We start from the raw sequence: 17,865 nt of genomic DNA, 5'->3' as shown, positions 1-17,865 counted from the left end.
CAAGTGTTGCATGGTGGACAGGTCTTTAGAGGAATACCATCGATAGGCCTGCCATACTGTCGCCACTAGAGGCAAGTGTTGCATGGTGGTCAGGTCTTTAGAGGAATCCCATCGATAGGCCTGCCATACTGTCGCCACTAGAGGCAAGTGTTGCACAGTGGTCAGGTCTTTAGAGGAATACCATCGATAGGCCTGTCATACTGTCGCCACTAGAGGCAAGTGTTGCATGGTGGTCAGGTCTTAGGGGAATACCATCGATAGGCCTGCCATACTGTCGCCACTAGAGGCAAGTGTTGCACGGTGGTCAGGTCTTTAGAGGAATACCATCGATAGGCCTGTCATACTGTCGCCACTAGAGGCAAGTGTTGCATGGTGGTCAGGTCTTAGGGGAATACCATCGATAGGCCTGTCATACTGTAGCCACTCCTTAATATATCCCAGTCCATACACTGTTGAGACCAATTCAAACAGGTTGATCAGTATGTGTGTGTTCACCTTTAAGCCGGCATGAGGGTCGTAGACAGGTGACTTGAAGACGAGTGACTGTGTAGACCTGTCAGCCATTAGATGGACTACAGCCATGCCATCTGGAATGTTGTCCTGAAACATGCAAGGCAACACATCTGACCACAATCTACTTCATGTGGGTACACTACAATGGAACACCACAACTTGTGTAAGCCACATCACAAACACTGTTGTTAATACTTACTTGAAAAATATACAGTGATTCTAGCAGAGTGTTGATTATGGAGGAGGTGGAGCCACGGATGTCTGCTACAAGGGTCATACCATGGCGGACAGCATCAGGCCTGCAACAAACCATACACTGTACATTCCGCACAGACAGAGTGGACTAAGTGGGGTTAGATGAGGACATGTCATGGGGGGAGGAGGATGTAGGGTGAGATCAAGTGGGGTGGGATGTAGGGTGAGAACAAGTTGGTTGGGGTGGGATGTAGGGTGAGATCAAGTGGGGTGAGGTGTAGGGTGACATCAAGTGGGATGGGGTGTTGGGTGAGGTCAAGCGAGGTAGGGTGAGGTTAAGTGTGGTAGGGTGGGGTGTAGTGTGAGGTCAAGTGCAGTGGGGTGTAGGGTGAGGTCAAGTGCAGTGGGGTGTAGAGGGAGGTCGTGCAGTGGGTGTAGAGTGTTGGGTGAGGTCAAACATGGTGGAGTGGGGTGTAGTTGGGTCAAGTGGGGTGGGGTGTAGGGTGAGGTCAAGTGGGGTGGGGTGTAGGGTGAGGTCAGGTGTGGTGGGGTGGGGTCAAGTGGGGTAGGGTGTAGGGTGAGGTCAAGTTGGATGGGGTGTAGGGTGAGGTCAAGTGTGGTGTGGTGGGGTCAAGTGGGGTGGGGTGTAGGGTGAGGTCAGGTGTGGTGGGGTGGGGTCAAGTGGAGTAGGGTGTAGGGTGAGTGAGGTCAAGTGGGGTGGGGTGTAGGGTGAGGTCAAGTGTGGTGTGGTGGGGTCAAGTGGGGTAGGGTGTAGGGTGAGGTCAAGTGTGGTGTGGTGGGTTGTAGAGTGGGGTGTAGGGTGAGCCCTTGCAGTGGGGTGTAGGGTGAAGTCAAATGAGGTGGTAGATGTAGAGGTATCTGATTTTATGTTGGTACTAGCTTTCAGTAAACAGCTTTTCGAGGGACATTTAGAAGTTTGATGTGTAACTACAACTGTGGGTACACTGTATACAATAGAAGCTGATCACCCAAACCATTTTGTTATTTGAAGCAGTACATAAGTGAAGCACACATATAATCCTCATTCAGTAAGTTGAATGAAGCACCTTGAAAATACTCATACAGTAGCATGTGTTGCAGATCACGAGGTCAGTGAGAAGGTGAGGTGAGGTGAAATGGGGTTTAACGTCTCGTCCAAGATTATTGCACTTATATAGCGACGTGCATGCACGTGTATGCACGTGTATGTGTGTGTGTGGCTGCTTGTACTAGTCCGGACTGATGCCGATTTATAGTGCTAGCACACTGAGATACCATGCCATAGTTTAACATGAATACCCCACTCAGACACAGTATACTGACTCCGAGCCGACCAGTCCTTGTTTTAGCCCCTTAATGCTGAGTGCCAGACAGGGTAACAACAAGTACCATCTTTTACCGTCTTTTGGTATGACGCGGCTGGGGATCGAACCCCGGACCTTCCGCTCTCCGGGCGGACGCTCTACCAATAGACCACGGAGGTCAGTGAGAAGGATCTTAAACAAATACCACTCTTTACTAAGCATTATTATGATTGTTTGTTTGTTGTTTAACACCACACTCAGCAATAGTCCAACTATATGATGGCGGTCTGTAAATAATCAAGTCTGGACCAGACTTAACAGTGATTGACATCATGACATCCATCAACCAAGTCAGCAAGCCTGACCACCCGATCCCATTAGTAGTCTCTTACAACAAGCATAGTCGCCTTTTATGGCAAGCTCGGGTTGCTGAAGACCTTTTCCCCTATTCTCACCCACATCTTTACGGGTCCATTATTATGTTGGCTTAATAGATCAGAAGGGACACACAAAGTCCATCAAAATGTGGTATGGCTGTTTCCTAATGATAAGCCTTCATCACAATTATTTCTGGATGCAAATGTAATTAATTTTAATACAACAGATGATCACATTATTTCATAAACCATCATGTTTTCATTTAAAGGTATAATAGAGAAGTCTCTATGTTCACTGAAATCAAGACTTGTCAATAGAAAGTTTTGCAATGCACTCTTGATGTGACAAGTGCTTGAGATAGGACAGTGTGCTCACCTGGGCACAGAGTGATAGTACATGAGAAGTTTAGCCAGTTCCACACTCAGGACTTGTCTATTATGCCAGATCATGCTCCCGGTGAAGATGAAGACAACAGCGCCACCACTTACATCCCGACTACCTGCAACACACAAACACATCCACTTGTAATCATGACATACATATATCACGAGTTGGTTGGTACATTTCTTGTTTACACTGCAGACAAAATTATGCCACCTGTTTCACACCGACCTTCAAATAATCAAGTCTTGACCAGCCACGTTCTACACTGTTGAGGTACAATGACATGCAATCTATCACATCTCCAGAGCCTGGCCACCTAATCACTGATATGATCAACATAGGGTGTTGGGGCTACCAATACAAAAACAAGTATAATGCTTTGAAAAACTGACAAATTCTTCACAAGTCTGGTAAAAAGATTCTCTTTATTAGATGTGACATTACGGACTTGACGACACCCACACAATGACTGTATTACAATACAAGACACTGTTTGGAGAATGGACCCAACAGCAAGACTAAGGGACTCTCACATCACAAAGTTCTCAAGCTGCGCCATCAAATCTACATCACCTGCTTGGTAACAGTGGTAGGATCGACACCGAAATGTCACATTCATTATTTGTAATAAAGAAGTTGTATATCCATAGAACTATCTCCCTTGTTCAAAAATGCATGTGTTTGTATGTCTGCATGTGAGTGCAAGCTGATGTGTAACTAATCTGCTATACATTTACAGTTGTCAGCACACAAACATGAAGGAGTAAATATCAGCCTTGTTCACTTGATATGCCCCCTGCAGAGCTGTAGAAAAGTTGGAAAACCACAAAGATCTCACTGTATCCAGTTACGAAGCTGATTCATTTTCAGGTATTTGGGATACTTTACAGAACAAATAATGTTTCAAAAATCATATGAATCCACAACACTGTTAAAATGAAACAACTGTTTGCTGGTGTAAGTCTTTCATATTTATTGAATTTGGAATATTATCATTTAACTTTGTAGAACGTAAACATTTCACAAATGTGTTTTGTATATGAGTTGGATTAGAATGCATGATATGAAGCAAGTTTTCTCAAATATGTAAGCAAGCAGCTTACAAGCATTATTCGTATCCTGTTACTTTGTTCCTTGCAGTCTTTTCCCCAACACTGCCCTCCTTGAACTGTTGTGAGGAGCAACATCGATCTCCCCCTCTCACCACCCAGAGGGAGCCAGCATCAACACAACCTCCATCCCTCAAGTCAACAAAGACCAGGAAATGTTCCAAACATAAATGGAAGGTTCATGAGGCTTGATCGACAACCCAGCTTTTGTCCACGGATGAAAAGAGTTCTTTACAAAGGTATCTAGATTTGTAATTCAATGATCATGGTTGTGTAATGATTGTTCAAACCTGCAGAGGGGAAGCTGAAACTTTGCCAAACACATTCATCAACTTCAGAATGAAAACAAATGCAGCATGAAGTACATAAAGCGTTATACACACACTACAGAAATAGCTTAATGTAATATCATTCTGTCAGTATATCACTTGTTTTCAAATCCACTTATTAACATCCATTGGATAAGCTTCAAGGAATTGTTTCTTATTCTATATTTCCATGTTCAAATTCCTATATTTGTAATAATAACATTATTCTCAAAATACATCATAAATGTTGCAAGAGATGCAATCAAAATCAACTCATCTACAACTAAAAAGTGAAACATTTCCTTCACTATCGTCTGATAATAAGGGTTCCATTTCAGTTCATTTTCTAGGACATTGACAGATTTGTCTTCCAACATGTCCTGAAGACAGTTTTCAAATTGTTAAACTCCTGTAATTGTCCTCATGCCGCTATCTCTTGAGAATTAGAGTAAAATTATACTTTGTTTGTTTAACGCCGCACTCAGCAATATTCCAGCTACATGGTGGCGGTCTGTAAATAATCGAGTCTGGACCAGACAATCCAGTGATTGACATCATGAGCATCGATCCACACAATTGGGATACAATGACATGCATCAACCAAGTCAACCACCGAGCCTAACCACCCGATCCCATTAGTCGCCTCTTGCGACAAGCATAGTCGCCTCTTACGACAAGCATGGGTGGCTGAAGACCTATTCTAACCCAGATCTTTATGAGTCTGCAAATATATATGAGCTCTAGTTGTATGTACACAGAGACATGTATGGACCATGAACACTGCAGGTTTGACTTATACACTGGTAATAATTGTGGAATCATAAGGCAGATGTGTCTCCATATACTGTTATATTTAACTGTGAATGCTAATGCTAATTACAACACATTTTGTGATATTTGACTGACAAAAACGCTGGTGGTCATTAGATAAGAAGTAAGTAATATATTTTACCAAGTGAATCATCTTGCATCAGTACTGAAAACCCATGATGCACTGGTGCACCTATGTATCGTTTCACACTATTCTCCTCCTGTGTGACTGCAATCCCAATCTTAGTACATATAGTTGCTTCAATTTAAAACGGTCTATCATGCCTCACTTTGGCTTTGATGCTTCAGACATTAAATAAATAATACACACTGCATCCAAACAACTGCAGATACTCACAGCAGTCACAACCTCTTTATGATTACACAACAATATTTAGCCAGCCTACAGTATAATCCTTTGCTAAAGAGTGCATAGTGTAAGTTCATCAAACACTATCAATATTCTATTTTTTTTAATGCAATTAACTTGTTTGTGATTTCAAATATATGTGCCTGTTTACAATGTTGTTAGTACAGGACATGGGTCAAACAATCTCAGTTTATTTCAGCAAGGGCCGTTTGAATGAAATTTAATCTATTAAGTGCTTGTCTGTTCATGCAGATAAAAAACATAGCATTATGTAAACAATGGCAAACAGACAAAATCAGGAATAATGGTTGACATTGGATGAGCACAGAGACCAAATTGCTGACTACCAGAAGCATACTTCTGTCCAGAACAACACAATGCCTGTTCATGTACAGCAATAGGCCAACAGTCACTAGTAACACATCCATGTTCCAGTCAGTCACCCACACAGGCATAGAGGCAGGCTTAAGCAACAATGTTCCATTGCTGATGACATAGTAATTATATACTCTTCCATATCTCTAGCATCATCTAGAGGCTGCCAACATGTTACATGCAAGTCTCCATCCGAATGTCTCGCTGTAATAGTACATCAGCTTGCAAACCAACAGTCTTGACTTCAGAACAGGGATCAGTCATGGAGATGACTTCCAGTGTCAAATTAATCGAATGATTTCTACCCAGTGACAAGAGAGAATCTTACCTTCCCCTGGAGAACAGATTACTGGGTAATGACCAAAGAGGAAGAGATGGAGGAAGAGGATGAAGTGAGGCCAGCTCTGACTGCAGGGTGGGTCACACACAGAGTGTAATCCCTGCCAACAGATTAACTTAACAAAGCTTTTACAAAGTGCATATTTATAGAAAGGTTTGCAGCTTTTTGCACACATGACAAAAGCCCTTGAGACAGCCCAGAAGTTTGAGCCAGTAATGATACCAGCAAACAACAGCTGAACATTGTTAACACTCAACTCTTACAGATTGTTCTACAAGCTCAAAATATGGAACAGTGAATAGAGAGGTTTATTGTTGAGTAGGTGATTATATGTTCAATGAATGGATTAGCCTTGGCCAAGGTGAGATTGGTGTTTGGTGCGAAAATCTCACATGTGAAATAAATGAACGTTAAAAATCATAACAACAACTGAGAGGGATTAAATATGTCGTTTGCCTGCTTTTAGCTTGTAAACATACCGCCGCTTGCTACCAAGCTACTAGAGGCGGCTGTGAACAAGGGTGAGAAAATATGATAAATTTAACAGATAACGGTGAGGCATACACAAGGCTATGTCTAACCATCTAAAACAACCAGCTTGTTTGTTTTAGGAAGATGTTTTTTGTCATTTTGGAATAAAACTGCTTGACCGTAAGACTGATGAACCTGTCTGTCTCACATCGTCCTGTGACTTGCCTTCACAAAGTCAAGTCTGTGTGCAGCTAATCTTTCTATTTTAGCTTCAAAACCATTGTGATCCCATAGCTGGCCAAAGTTAGAAACAATAAATCTTGAGATAAACATTGCTATGTACAAAACAATGGAAATATCAAACAGACATGTAAACACAACAGATGTGACTGAATATTTTGGTGTTGTTGTGTTTGTGGTTTTTTATAGGCAGTACATGTTAGTGAGTATTTTTGTAAAACTACTTTTACCTCAAGCATCCATCATCTTCTTGATCATGTCCATCTGATTTTGGTTTTAGAGATAAATAAATTTTCAAATAATTCTATTAAGATGCATTCTGTCTGAATAGTATACCCACAGAGTCTGTGGTACAAAACAAGATATTCGACACAGCAGATCATAAAGCATTGAAACCTCCGAAACGACCAACATAAACTGAAGTATTACTTCTCCTTATCTGCTATTACTTAAAGGGGCACTGATCTAACGCAATTCCCCGGACTGGTTGGTGCCTTTGTTATTGTTTTTTCCCCCCTTGAGTACCCGGATGATACACAACGCAACTGAGCGTGACCAGAGACTGGGCTACCGTCTGCAAGGACAGCTAAATAAACTTGGAGGCTGGGGGCAATATTTGTTTTACGCATTTTTGCATAAACACTGATTGGTTAACTGTGATCTATAAAGATTTCGACAAAGGGCGCATGTTAATTAATTTCTTCACCCTAAACAAACAGACAAAAAGGACGGCGGAGCTCTTCGGATGTCGTCATTTGGAAATACCCCAGATGGTTATAGTTTAAAACTAAAAAAGTATCCATGCAGTGAAAGCATTTTCGGATTTCGGATTGCGTCGATAATACGATTACTACTCCCTTGTTGTCATCCACGTTTTCTCGTATAACCCTACACTTGTGTATTTGTCGTCATTCACTTGATGCTCAGTTAATGAATTTATTACAGGTACAATTAGTGGTAGCACCACTTAGATTACCTGACAAAGGTTCCCATTTGGCTTTTATTGTGTCTGGAGTAAATATTCAATCTACATCCAGGTTTGAAGTGAGGTGAAATGTGTGTTATGTAATATGCACGTGGCAGTTCAGCAAGAGGTGAATGATCAGTTGATTTACTTTTTTTTGAAAATCAACGGATCGTTCCTACTCATCAAAGGATTGATTAATCACTGTTATCTTGCACAGTGGATATGTCAAAAGTGAGTGTTTACATGTCTAGGTTTACTAAAACAAAGGGAATACACTAATATCATGGCGTGAAGTGCCGATGTAAAAACAACATACTTTGTTCAAAGGGTTAACTGATAATACGTTGATTGATTGATCATTGTTATCTATCACTCAATGGATTTTTTAGGAACCGTGGACGTTATGAAAATAGTTGTCACGTGGGCTTTCTCAGCCGACCCTTGAGACTTGATACCTATGTGAAACACCTGAAACAATACAAGTGATCAGTTGAGAAACGAACACGGGTTATAATATCCCGAAACGATATAGATCTTTTAAAATATTTGATTGTTACAGAGACACGTGACATCGAATAAGTTTCTTTGTACAGCTGCAGACGAGTGGCATATTGTTCCTTTGTGTGGATATTCACGGATACATTCCTCGAACAAGGAAGCTGCCTAAAATTTATACACATAAATTTGGTAGGTTGTAATTATGGTGTTTGCATTTTGTTTTCCTTCATTTGAACCGATTCGTTCTTGTTTCTCTTCGTCTTGGTTGGGAAATTCTTCAATGCGCGATAGACGTTTTCACAGGTCTTTTCCTTTGTAAACGTGTATATATTACCGTCAATTTGTAAAATGTAATTCTCTCAGGCAATTTATAAAATGTGTATATATTTCAGTCATTTTGACTAAAAAATCTGTCCATATTGATTAAGACGATCAAAAGAGCCTACACACATCACAACAGATTATTATGTATGATTAGAAGCCAGACAACATAGAAATGTACTTTTCAACGTAACATTTTCAGTCTCTTGGTGATGACATTAAACATCCAAATGTTTGGAATTCGTTATCATAATAATACAGATGGAAATGTTTTTCAGTCACTTTGTAAAATAACTGAATATTTAGACGTTTAATAAATTTGAAATTGTAACACATTTTGACAGTAAAAAAATATACACACTATAAAAAAGGCAATGCCCAGGTGAAATATTTACTTTGTGTTGCAAGTCAAAATAGTGTAAATGAAAATCGCAAAATTACCAAGCAAGTGACTTATCAAAACTTCGTCAACATCACCGATGCTACACACAAAGATACCTACATTTCCTTATCATCTCGAAAACTGTATTTCATTTTGTTGATCAATGTGACCATACGCCCTTATTACTACCCATAAAAGTGACTAATGCGCTTACGAATTGCGCAGCAGAGGTCGTGAACTAGTCTAGATTTCTGCTATACATCCGGGTACTCACTGGGAAAAAACAATAACAAAGGCAACAACCAGTCCCGGGGAATTGCGTTAGATCAGTGCCCCTTTAAAGCTTCCAACAAATTGCTAGATAAAGATGAACATAAAAGACAAAGATCATCGTTGTGGACTGAGCACACCATTGACAATTACACATCCCGCTGAGGGAATTCAACATTACCGCTGTAGGGACAACATTCAACACACACCTTAGCTTAGTTTCATCATGATTTCCTTTGATTGGGGGTGTAAAATAACCGTTTGACCAATAACAGGATTCCGTGTCTGGTCCTAGCCAGTGAAGCCTGACAGTAGTGTGGCCTCCTCTATCTGTACTGTGTATGGCCCATGCCCAGGGGCAGCCATAAAGCACACTGGTTGATTGTCCTTAACAAATAAAGCCACACTTTATTCACACATTTGATGTAATGGAGACCTAGAATGAACATTCAGCTTTGGAATCTGTATGCAGCAAGTCTTCTGTGGATGTGTCACAGTCTTCATGTGGATGCGAGTGTTTGATCAGTGAAGGTTAAAAGGGTGAGGATCAACTTACCACTTGCAGAAATCGCACTATTATGATTATGAATCAAGTAGAAAGGTTTATTTTCTGATCAATGAATAGTTTGTTAGTACATTAAGTAATATATGTCCAAACCATCTTATGACAAAATGGAATTGTAGACCTAGTTTATATCATTAACTTGATAATTCTGGCATTTAAATCAGTGGATTTATGTTGATTTGCTGAACATTGTCATTTCTCTTTTTATTAAAACAAAATATCAAACCAGACAAGCACTTTTGTAAACAAACACACATACACAGTATGTTTATCATGTTTATATGTATGTTTATTATTCCAGAAACCCTTTTCTGTTTCACAATTGTGATAACTGTTAAATGCAAGGTGAAATTTGACAGAGGATCAATCAACTGCAGCAGGAAACCAATCAACAATCACTGTGACATTAGTTCAGACACAACTTCATCCAACATGACTGCCCAACTTCAGTTGTTCATCAGCCAGTGGTCAGAGGCAAAGTGAAGACATAATTACACTGCTGCTGGTCACCTCCTGCCTCTGGCCTGTCTTGACCCCACAACAGCAAATAGCTGGGGAGTAATTCACTGAGGTTCCTCAGGAATCCTCTGAAGACAAAGGGAGCTGAAGGTTGTTGGAGAGACAAGTAGGATTGATGAGACTAAGCACCATGTCAGCTGTTCAGACAGCTTGTTTCATGAGGAGGGAAAACCAGAATATTGCTGTCATTGCTCAGCCACAGCTCCAGAACATCACATCAAGGATAATGTTTTTTTTGGTATAATACACAAAGTTCTACAGCCTTCCATATTGCCCATGGCAATCAATACTGATAGATAGAACTAATTTTTATCAACCCTCTTAGAGATTGTTATGATCTATATGTAAGTTCGGAGCCTAAACTACATAATTATACTTTAAATACCAATAAAACAGAAAAAGTCTGATATGTTAAAATTGTGTGTAATTATCAATTGATCTATCAATACATGTATTGTCTATGGCCTAGTAACAATTAATCATTTACACATATCAATAGCTGGGATCACACTTGGCTGGGGATAGTTCCCATTGACATGATAACATGAAACATATGCAGACACATCCATTCAGAGTGTCTGCATAATGCTTTGTCAGACTTTCATCAGAGATAATTCACTGATTCACGGGTTCAGAACCTAGGAATATATAGTGTTCTATATTTCTTGTAAAGACAAATCCTTCAAAGAAGGATGTACATGCTTTTTTTATTTCCCATGTACGTTGGGCACCCAGTTTAGATCTAACCATTTCTAAGAAAATAAAACGGATGCCTTTTGAACTGTAGCGAGTATAATTACTTCTCAGACAGTACCTAGTTTCCCCCAGCAATCCAACACTGATATAGTCTAGCTGTCATCATCATGTCAATGATACTGATCTCATCTCCATTATGCAACCTCTTTACACACAGATGCCTTGGAGTCCTGCCACAGATTCAATAGGCTGGGATCATCGCTAGATCCCCCAACAATGGACAGAAGGATGGACTGATGGACTGCAGCAGCAGCAGCAGCAGCAGGGGCATCCTTCTGCAGGTCACCAGGTCAGCAAGTCAAGGCTTTGTGGGTGTGTATGACAATGTGAGGGTGGGTGGAGGCCATGGACGGGGGTGGACTGATGAAACAAGGGAAGGGCTTAACTCACATGGAACATTCTGGATCTGACTGGTGGAAGGGGATAGACTGTCACTGGACGGGTGGGTTGGGTTGGTGGTGGGTGGACTCGAGTGACTGCATGACAGGGAGGACAGATCAAGCCTGAGACTTGCACAAGTCTCTGAGGCAATGATTATTAGTTTAAATCATAATTTCTAGAATATGTAAATAATAAGAATAAGTTGTCCCTAAAAGAGACTGGAGTCCTTAGATACTGTCCACATATCTAGACTTGCTATTAGGAGTGCACTAATTACTACACATCCATGGACGTTTCTTTCAGTACAGCCTTGGAGCAAGGCTAAACCAGCCCTACTACCTGGCAGTCTGCATTGTGCACAACTACACAGTAAGGTAAGACAGCCAGGGATACACACACAAACCACACTTGGAGGGAATGATGACCACCCAGTCAACACTTATACCTATAACATGTTTGCAATTGCTTCAACATGAAGGAAAATGAATCATGACAAGGACATATTTAGATGTAATGATCTGTGACAAAGGGTTACCAAGCCACACTCACATTCAATATCTTACTTTGAAACTGGGGATATTAAACAGCTATGAATAGTAGGTTAATGTAGAACAGAGTCAATTAGGTCAACCATCACTATAGATCGAAGGGCAAGTGAGTGGGATTGGTTGAACACCACTTTAAACAGTATTTCAGTTATATCACAGTATTATAAAATGAAAGAAATCAAGGAGAGAAGCTGTACCAGAAACTCCAAAAGTGACATTTTCATGACATTTTTCACAAATCAACACTTACATTATTAATAACTAAATTCTCTTCTATAATTACAGCATGAAGTCCCCCTCCTTTAATGACAGTACACTATCCACATAACACAATGACTTCAACTGACCTGGTCTCATCAGTTCATCATGAACACTGACGTACAGCTAGTTGACATTCACTCGGGGCACAATAATTCTTAATTACACTAATCAAACCAAGCAAATTAACATGCAGTTTCAAACTCACATTATTCAAAACATCTCTGTCGACTGTCACTTAAACCAGATATACAAGATGACATTCTATTGAACATAGCCTCATCATTATATCTGTCATTTCCTGGAAGCTGACAAGGATAAAAGACTCATGTTTGCTATTTTGGGGGTTTGATATGCTAATTTGGGACAGAGCCAATAGGGGTAATCGATGTTTGCCCGCAAATTGCACAAATTACTGGATGGCTAGAAGTCAGGGTGACACTGGGCCAGGCTCTGCAGCAGCAGCAGACATATCGGTGAAGGAGAGGCCGAGCAGCCGCGTCTCACACAATCACCTATAACCACATAATATGATCACACTTCAATGGGCACTTTTCTTACAAAAACTGATTTGTATTTTTTTAGTCTTGTCTTGATTCATTCTTTTGATAACACCTGGAAACAGACCTGTATCCTAAACATGTTTACATCTCAAGGAATTAGTAAACTACAGGGAGTTCCTGAAATCTTCACAAAAGTTTATTACAAACATTCAGGACTTATAAATACATAAAATTAAAAAATAAACAAACATGTTTTTATATATTTTGTACCCAAATGATCACCCCTAATGTCAAGCAACATAAACACCTTGTACTTGCATGAATAGTGGCAATACTTAACTTGATAGTAATCTTGGGTTCAAACACTAACTGACCATCAAAGTCATTGAGAAAAAGCCAACTCAATGCTACTGTATGAAAGACAATGTAAAAGCATAACATAATGCTACACAACACATGCACAAGCTTGAAGCAGTCATCAGCCATGGCCCTCTCATTACACTGTTAAAGGCATCTGGCCTAGAGTGTTACAAATACTTCAAAGGTTCTTTGACTTTGGCTTTTGTGTTTGGCCAAAATATGGCATATTTGACTGAATTATCTCTCCATCAAAGCCCAGGCTTACAAAGCAATGTCTAATTACAGGCCTAAACAGAGAAGTGAACCTAGACCCTGAGGTGTACCTCTCTAGTCACAGGGAGGCCTACACAGAGAGGTGAACATAGACCCTGAGGTGCACCTTTCAAGTCACAGGGAGGCCTACACAGGAGAGGTGAACATAGACCCTGAGGTGCACCTCTCTAGTCACAGGGAGGCCTACACAGAGAGGTGAACATAGACCCTGAGGTGCACCTCTCTAGTCACAGGGAGGCCTACACAGAGAGGTGAACATAGACCCTGAGGTGCACCTCTCTAGTCACAGGGAGGCCTACACAGGAGAGGTGAACATAGACCCTGAGGTGCATCTCTCTAGTCACAGGGAGGCCTACACAGGAGAGGTGAACATAGACCCTGAGGTGTACCTCTCTAGTCACAGGGAGGCCTACACAGAGAGGTGAACATAGACCCTGAGGTGCACCTCTCTAGTCACAGGGAGGCCTACACAAACAAGTGAACATAGCCCCTGAGGTGCACCTCTCTAGTCACAGGGAGGCCTACACAGAGAGGTGAACATAGACCCTGAGGTGCACCTCTCTAGTCACAGGGAGGCCTACACAGGAGAGGTGAACATAGACTCTGAGGTGCACCTCTCTAGTCACAGGGAGGCCTACACAAACAAGTGAACATAGCCCCTGAGGTGCACCTCTCTAGTCACAGGGAGGCCTACACAGAGAGGTTAACATAGACCCTGAGGTGCACCTTTCAAGTCACAGAGAGGCCTACACAGGAGAGGTGAACCTAGACCCTGAGGTGCACCTCTCTAGTCACAGGGAGGCCTACACAGAGAAGTGAACCTAGACCCTGAGGTGCACCTCTCTAGACACAGGGAGGCCTACACAGGAGAGGTGAACATAGACCCTGAGGTGCACCTTTCAAGTCACAGGGAGGCCTACACAGGAGAGGTGAACATAGACCCTGAGGTGCACCTCTCTAGTCACAGGGAGGCCTACACAGGAGAGGTGAACATAGACCCTGAGGTGCACCTCTCTAGTCACAGGGAGGCCTACACAGAGAGGTGAACATAGACCCTGAGGTGCACCTCTCTAGTCACAGGGAGGCCTACACAGGAGAGGTGAACATAGACCCTGAGGTGCACCTTTCAAGTCACAGGGAGGCCTACACAGAGAGGTGAACATAGACCCTGAGGTGCACCTCTCTAGTCACAGGGAGGCCTACACAGGAGAGGTGAACATAGACCCTGAGGTGCACCTCTCTAGTCACAGGGAGGCCTACACAGGAGAGGTGAACATAGACCCTGAGGTGCACCTTTCAAGTCACAGGGAGGCCTACACAGAGAGGTGAACATAGACCCTGAGGTGCACCTCTCAAGTCACAGGGAGGCCTACACAGGAGAGGTGAACATAGGTCCTGAGGTGCACCTCTCTAGTCACAGGGAGGCCTACACAGGAGAGGTGAACCTAGACCCTGAGGTGCACCTCTCTAGTCATGGGGAGGCCTTCACAGAGAAGTGAACATAGACCCTGAGGTGCATCTCTCTAGTCACAGGGAGGCCTACACAGAGAGGTGAACATAGACCCTGAGGTGCATCTCTCTAGTCACAGGGAGGCCTACACAGGAGAGGTGAACATAGACCCTGGGGTGCATCTCTCTAGTCACAGGGAGGCCTACACAGGAGAGGTGAACATAGACCCTGAGGTGCATCTCTCTAGTCACAGGGAGGCCTACACAAACAAGTGAACATAGCCCCTGAGGTGCACCTCTCTAGTCACAGGGAGGCCTACACAGGAGAGGTGAACATAGACCCTGAGGTGCACCTCTCTAGTCACAGGGAGGCCTACACAGGAGAGGTGAACCTCGTCATCTTGTCTATAAACTCTAGCTAGGACAGGGTAAGACCTTCTCCCACTCTGATTTTCATCTTACTTACTTACTTACTTACTTTGGAGATTTAACGTGCGCTTTCCGACTGATGCGTATTTCGCACACGGGCCCGGCCAGGCCATTTAATGTGTTTCCGAAAGGGGCGAAAGTGGTCTGTGCAACCCAAGAGGGGGGTTTTAGGGGTTGCTTATATAGAATTTGGGAATTTTGAGATTTGGAATAGATGCCGATGGGATTGGGGAGGAGAACTAAGGGAGCTGGGTATGGTGGATGTTTGTTTGTTTATGTGATTTTGATTTGGTAGGTTATTGTGTTTTTAGATGCGTTTTATTAGTTCTGTTTTTATTAAGAATACGCCTAAGGCCTTGAAGTTTTCTAGTTTATTTTGTGGGTTTAGTATTGCTTCTAGAGTTTAGATTGAGGGTGGTTTGTAATGCGGTTCGATGTGTTAGGTAGTGTGTGCAGTGGATGAGTGCGTGTTCTTGGGTTTCTGGTTGTTTGCAGTGTGGGCAGTTACCTGTAGTGTGTTTTTTAAATTTTTTTAGGTGGTTATTTAGGTTGGTGTGTCCTGTTTGGAGTTTAGTGATTACTCTGTCAATTTTTTGGGATGGATGGAGAATTTTTGGTTTGGTTAGTGGTTTGCTGAGCACTTTTTTGATTTGGGTATTTGAGTTTAGATATAGGTTATAACATTTTTTTGTGATTTTTTGCTTGTTTACACTTTTAATTTCTGATTTTGAGATGGGTAAGTTTAAGCTTATTTCTGGGATTTTGAGGGATAGTTTAGCTGCTTTATCGGCGTTTTCATTACCGTATATTCCTACGTGGGCGGGTATCCACAAGAAGGTTATTTGTTTGCCTGCCTTAGTTAGGTCGTTGGAGCTTTTAAGTATTTGATTTATTAATTTAGGTCGGTTTTTGGTATTTTTGTTTTGGAGGGCTTGCAGTCCACTTAGGGAGTCGGTAAGTATTAGGATTTTTTTGTGTTTTTTTTATTCTTGATTATGGAGGGCTGAGGCCATGCCCATTAGTTCTGCCGTGAATATTGATTGGTTGTTTGGGAGTCGGAAGGATTGTGTGGTTTTAGTTGGTTGTGTGGTATGGACTCCGAAACCTGTGTGTTTGGAGGTCGGATCTGAGGATCCGTCCGTGTAAATGTGACACCAATTTGGCCAATTTTCGTGTATGTATGCTAGTGTGGTAGTTTTAGCTATGTTTGGGTCGGTTTGTTTATTTATTTGGCTAGCTAGTGTTGTGTCTATTTTGGGTATTTTAAGTTTAGGGGTGAAGATATTTGATTGTTTGCAGTTTTGTTTAAGATTTTTAATTTGGTGTTCATTTAGGTAGTTTGTTATTCTTTGGGATATTGGGGTAAGTAAGGGGTGTTTACGAGCTAGAGCTTGGTTTTGGGGGCTGATGTTTTGGTTTATTAAGTTTTCGATGAGAGGGTTTGATTGGGACGCGGCCCAGAAATTTAAGCTTAGCTGTTCCCTGCGTAGACTTAGTGGCATTTCTCCTGTTAAGGCCTGAAGTGAGGTGTAGGAGGTGCCATGTTGGGTGCGTGTAATTAGTTTGAGAGCCTGAAATTGTATTGAGTCAAGTTTTTTAGATAGAGAGTTGTTTAGGGTGTTGTATATGGCGCAGCCGTAGTCTAGTTTTGATCTTATTAGTGATATGTAGAGAGAGAGGAGGGTATCTTTGGATGCTCCCCAGTTAGAGCCAGTTAGGCATCTTAGGGTGTTTAGGTCTTTACTGCATTTAGTTGTTAGGTTTTGGATGTGAGCATCCCAGGTGAGATGTTCATCGAAAATAAGTCCTAAGAATTTGGTTTGTTTTTGAAATTTGATTGTTTGATTGTTTAGCTGGAGGATTGGGGAGGCGGGTTTCATGTTTTTATGTTTGAATACTATTCCTGTTGTTTTTTCTGAGTTAAGGGAGAAGCCCCATTTGTCAGCCCATTGTTGTATTTTATTAAGAGATTTTTGGAGTAAATTTTGGACCATGTTCATGCTTTTAGTGCGGATCCAGATGGCTCCATCATCCGCGAATTTTGATGTGTTTACTTTAAGGGATAGGCCCTCGAATAGATCGTTTATCATTATATTGAAGAGGGTGGGGCTGAGGATACTGCCCTGTGGAGTACCATTTTCTAGGGGACATTGGTCCGATAGAGTTTGGTCTATACCCACGGTTATTTTACGATTGTTTAGGAAGTCCTGGATGTAGTTTATTATCTGACCTTTGAGTCCTATTTTTTTAAGTTTTTGTATTAGCCCATCGTGCCATACCATGTCGAAAGCTTTAGAGAAGTCTAAGAAGATGCCTGTGGTATATTGTTTATTTAGTTGTCCTGTCTTAATGTCTTGTTCTAGTCGGGCGAGGTTATCTAGGGTTGAGCGGCCAGGAGTGAAACCGCTTTGATCTGGGTTTATGATGTTATTTTGGGTTAAGTAATGTTGTAATCTATTTTTAGCCATTGATTCCATTACTTTACATAAGTTTGAAGTTAGGGATATTGGTCTATATGAGTTAGCTTGATTAGCTGGTTTATTAGGTTTAGGGATTGGTATGACTAGGGCCTGTTTCCAGGGAGTAGGA

At 41.7% G+C, this 17,865-nt stretch overlaps 1 protein-coding gene across 5 annotated transcripts in view; it reads right to left on the bottom strand.

Annotated features, from left to right (window-relative positions):
• LOC124119209 (puratrophin-1-like) overlaps positions 1-17,865 on the bottom strand; it is a 248,489-nt gene that overhangs the window by 89,793 nt on the left and 140,831 nt on the right. For all 5 annotated transcript variants that reach the window (XM_048398816.1, XM_048398817.1, XM_048398818.1 and 2 more), the window contains 3 exons: positions 2,766-2,889; positions 713-812; positions 496-600 (listed from right to left, as the gene is read on the bottom strand). In XM_048398816.1, coding sequence (XP_048254773.1) covers positions 496-600; positions 713-812; positions 2,766-2,889 — 329 coding nt within the window. The remainder of the gene's footprint in view (positions 1-495; positions 601-712; positions 813-2,765; positions 2,890-17,865) is intronic.

This window comes from Haliotis rufescens, unplaced genomic scaffold (genome assembly GCF_023055435.1).
Source record: "Haliotis rufescens isolate VD_foot unplaced genomic scaffold, xgHalRufe1.0.p SCAF_19, whole genome shotgun sequence".
Lineage (NCBI taxonomy): Eukaryota > Metazoa > Mollusca > Gastropoda > Lepetellida > Haliotidae > Haliotis > Haliotis rufescens.
This window is presented reverse-complemented; position numbering and strand designations above follow the sequence as displayed.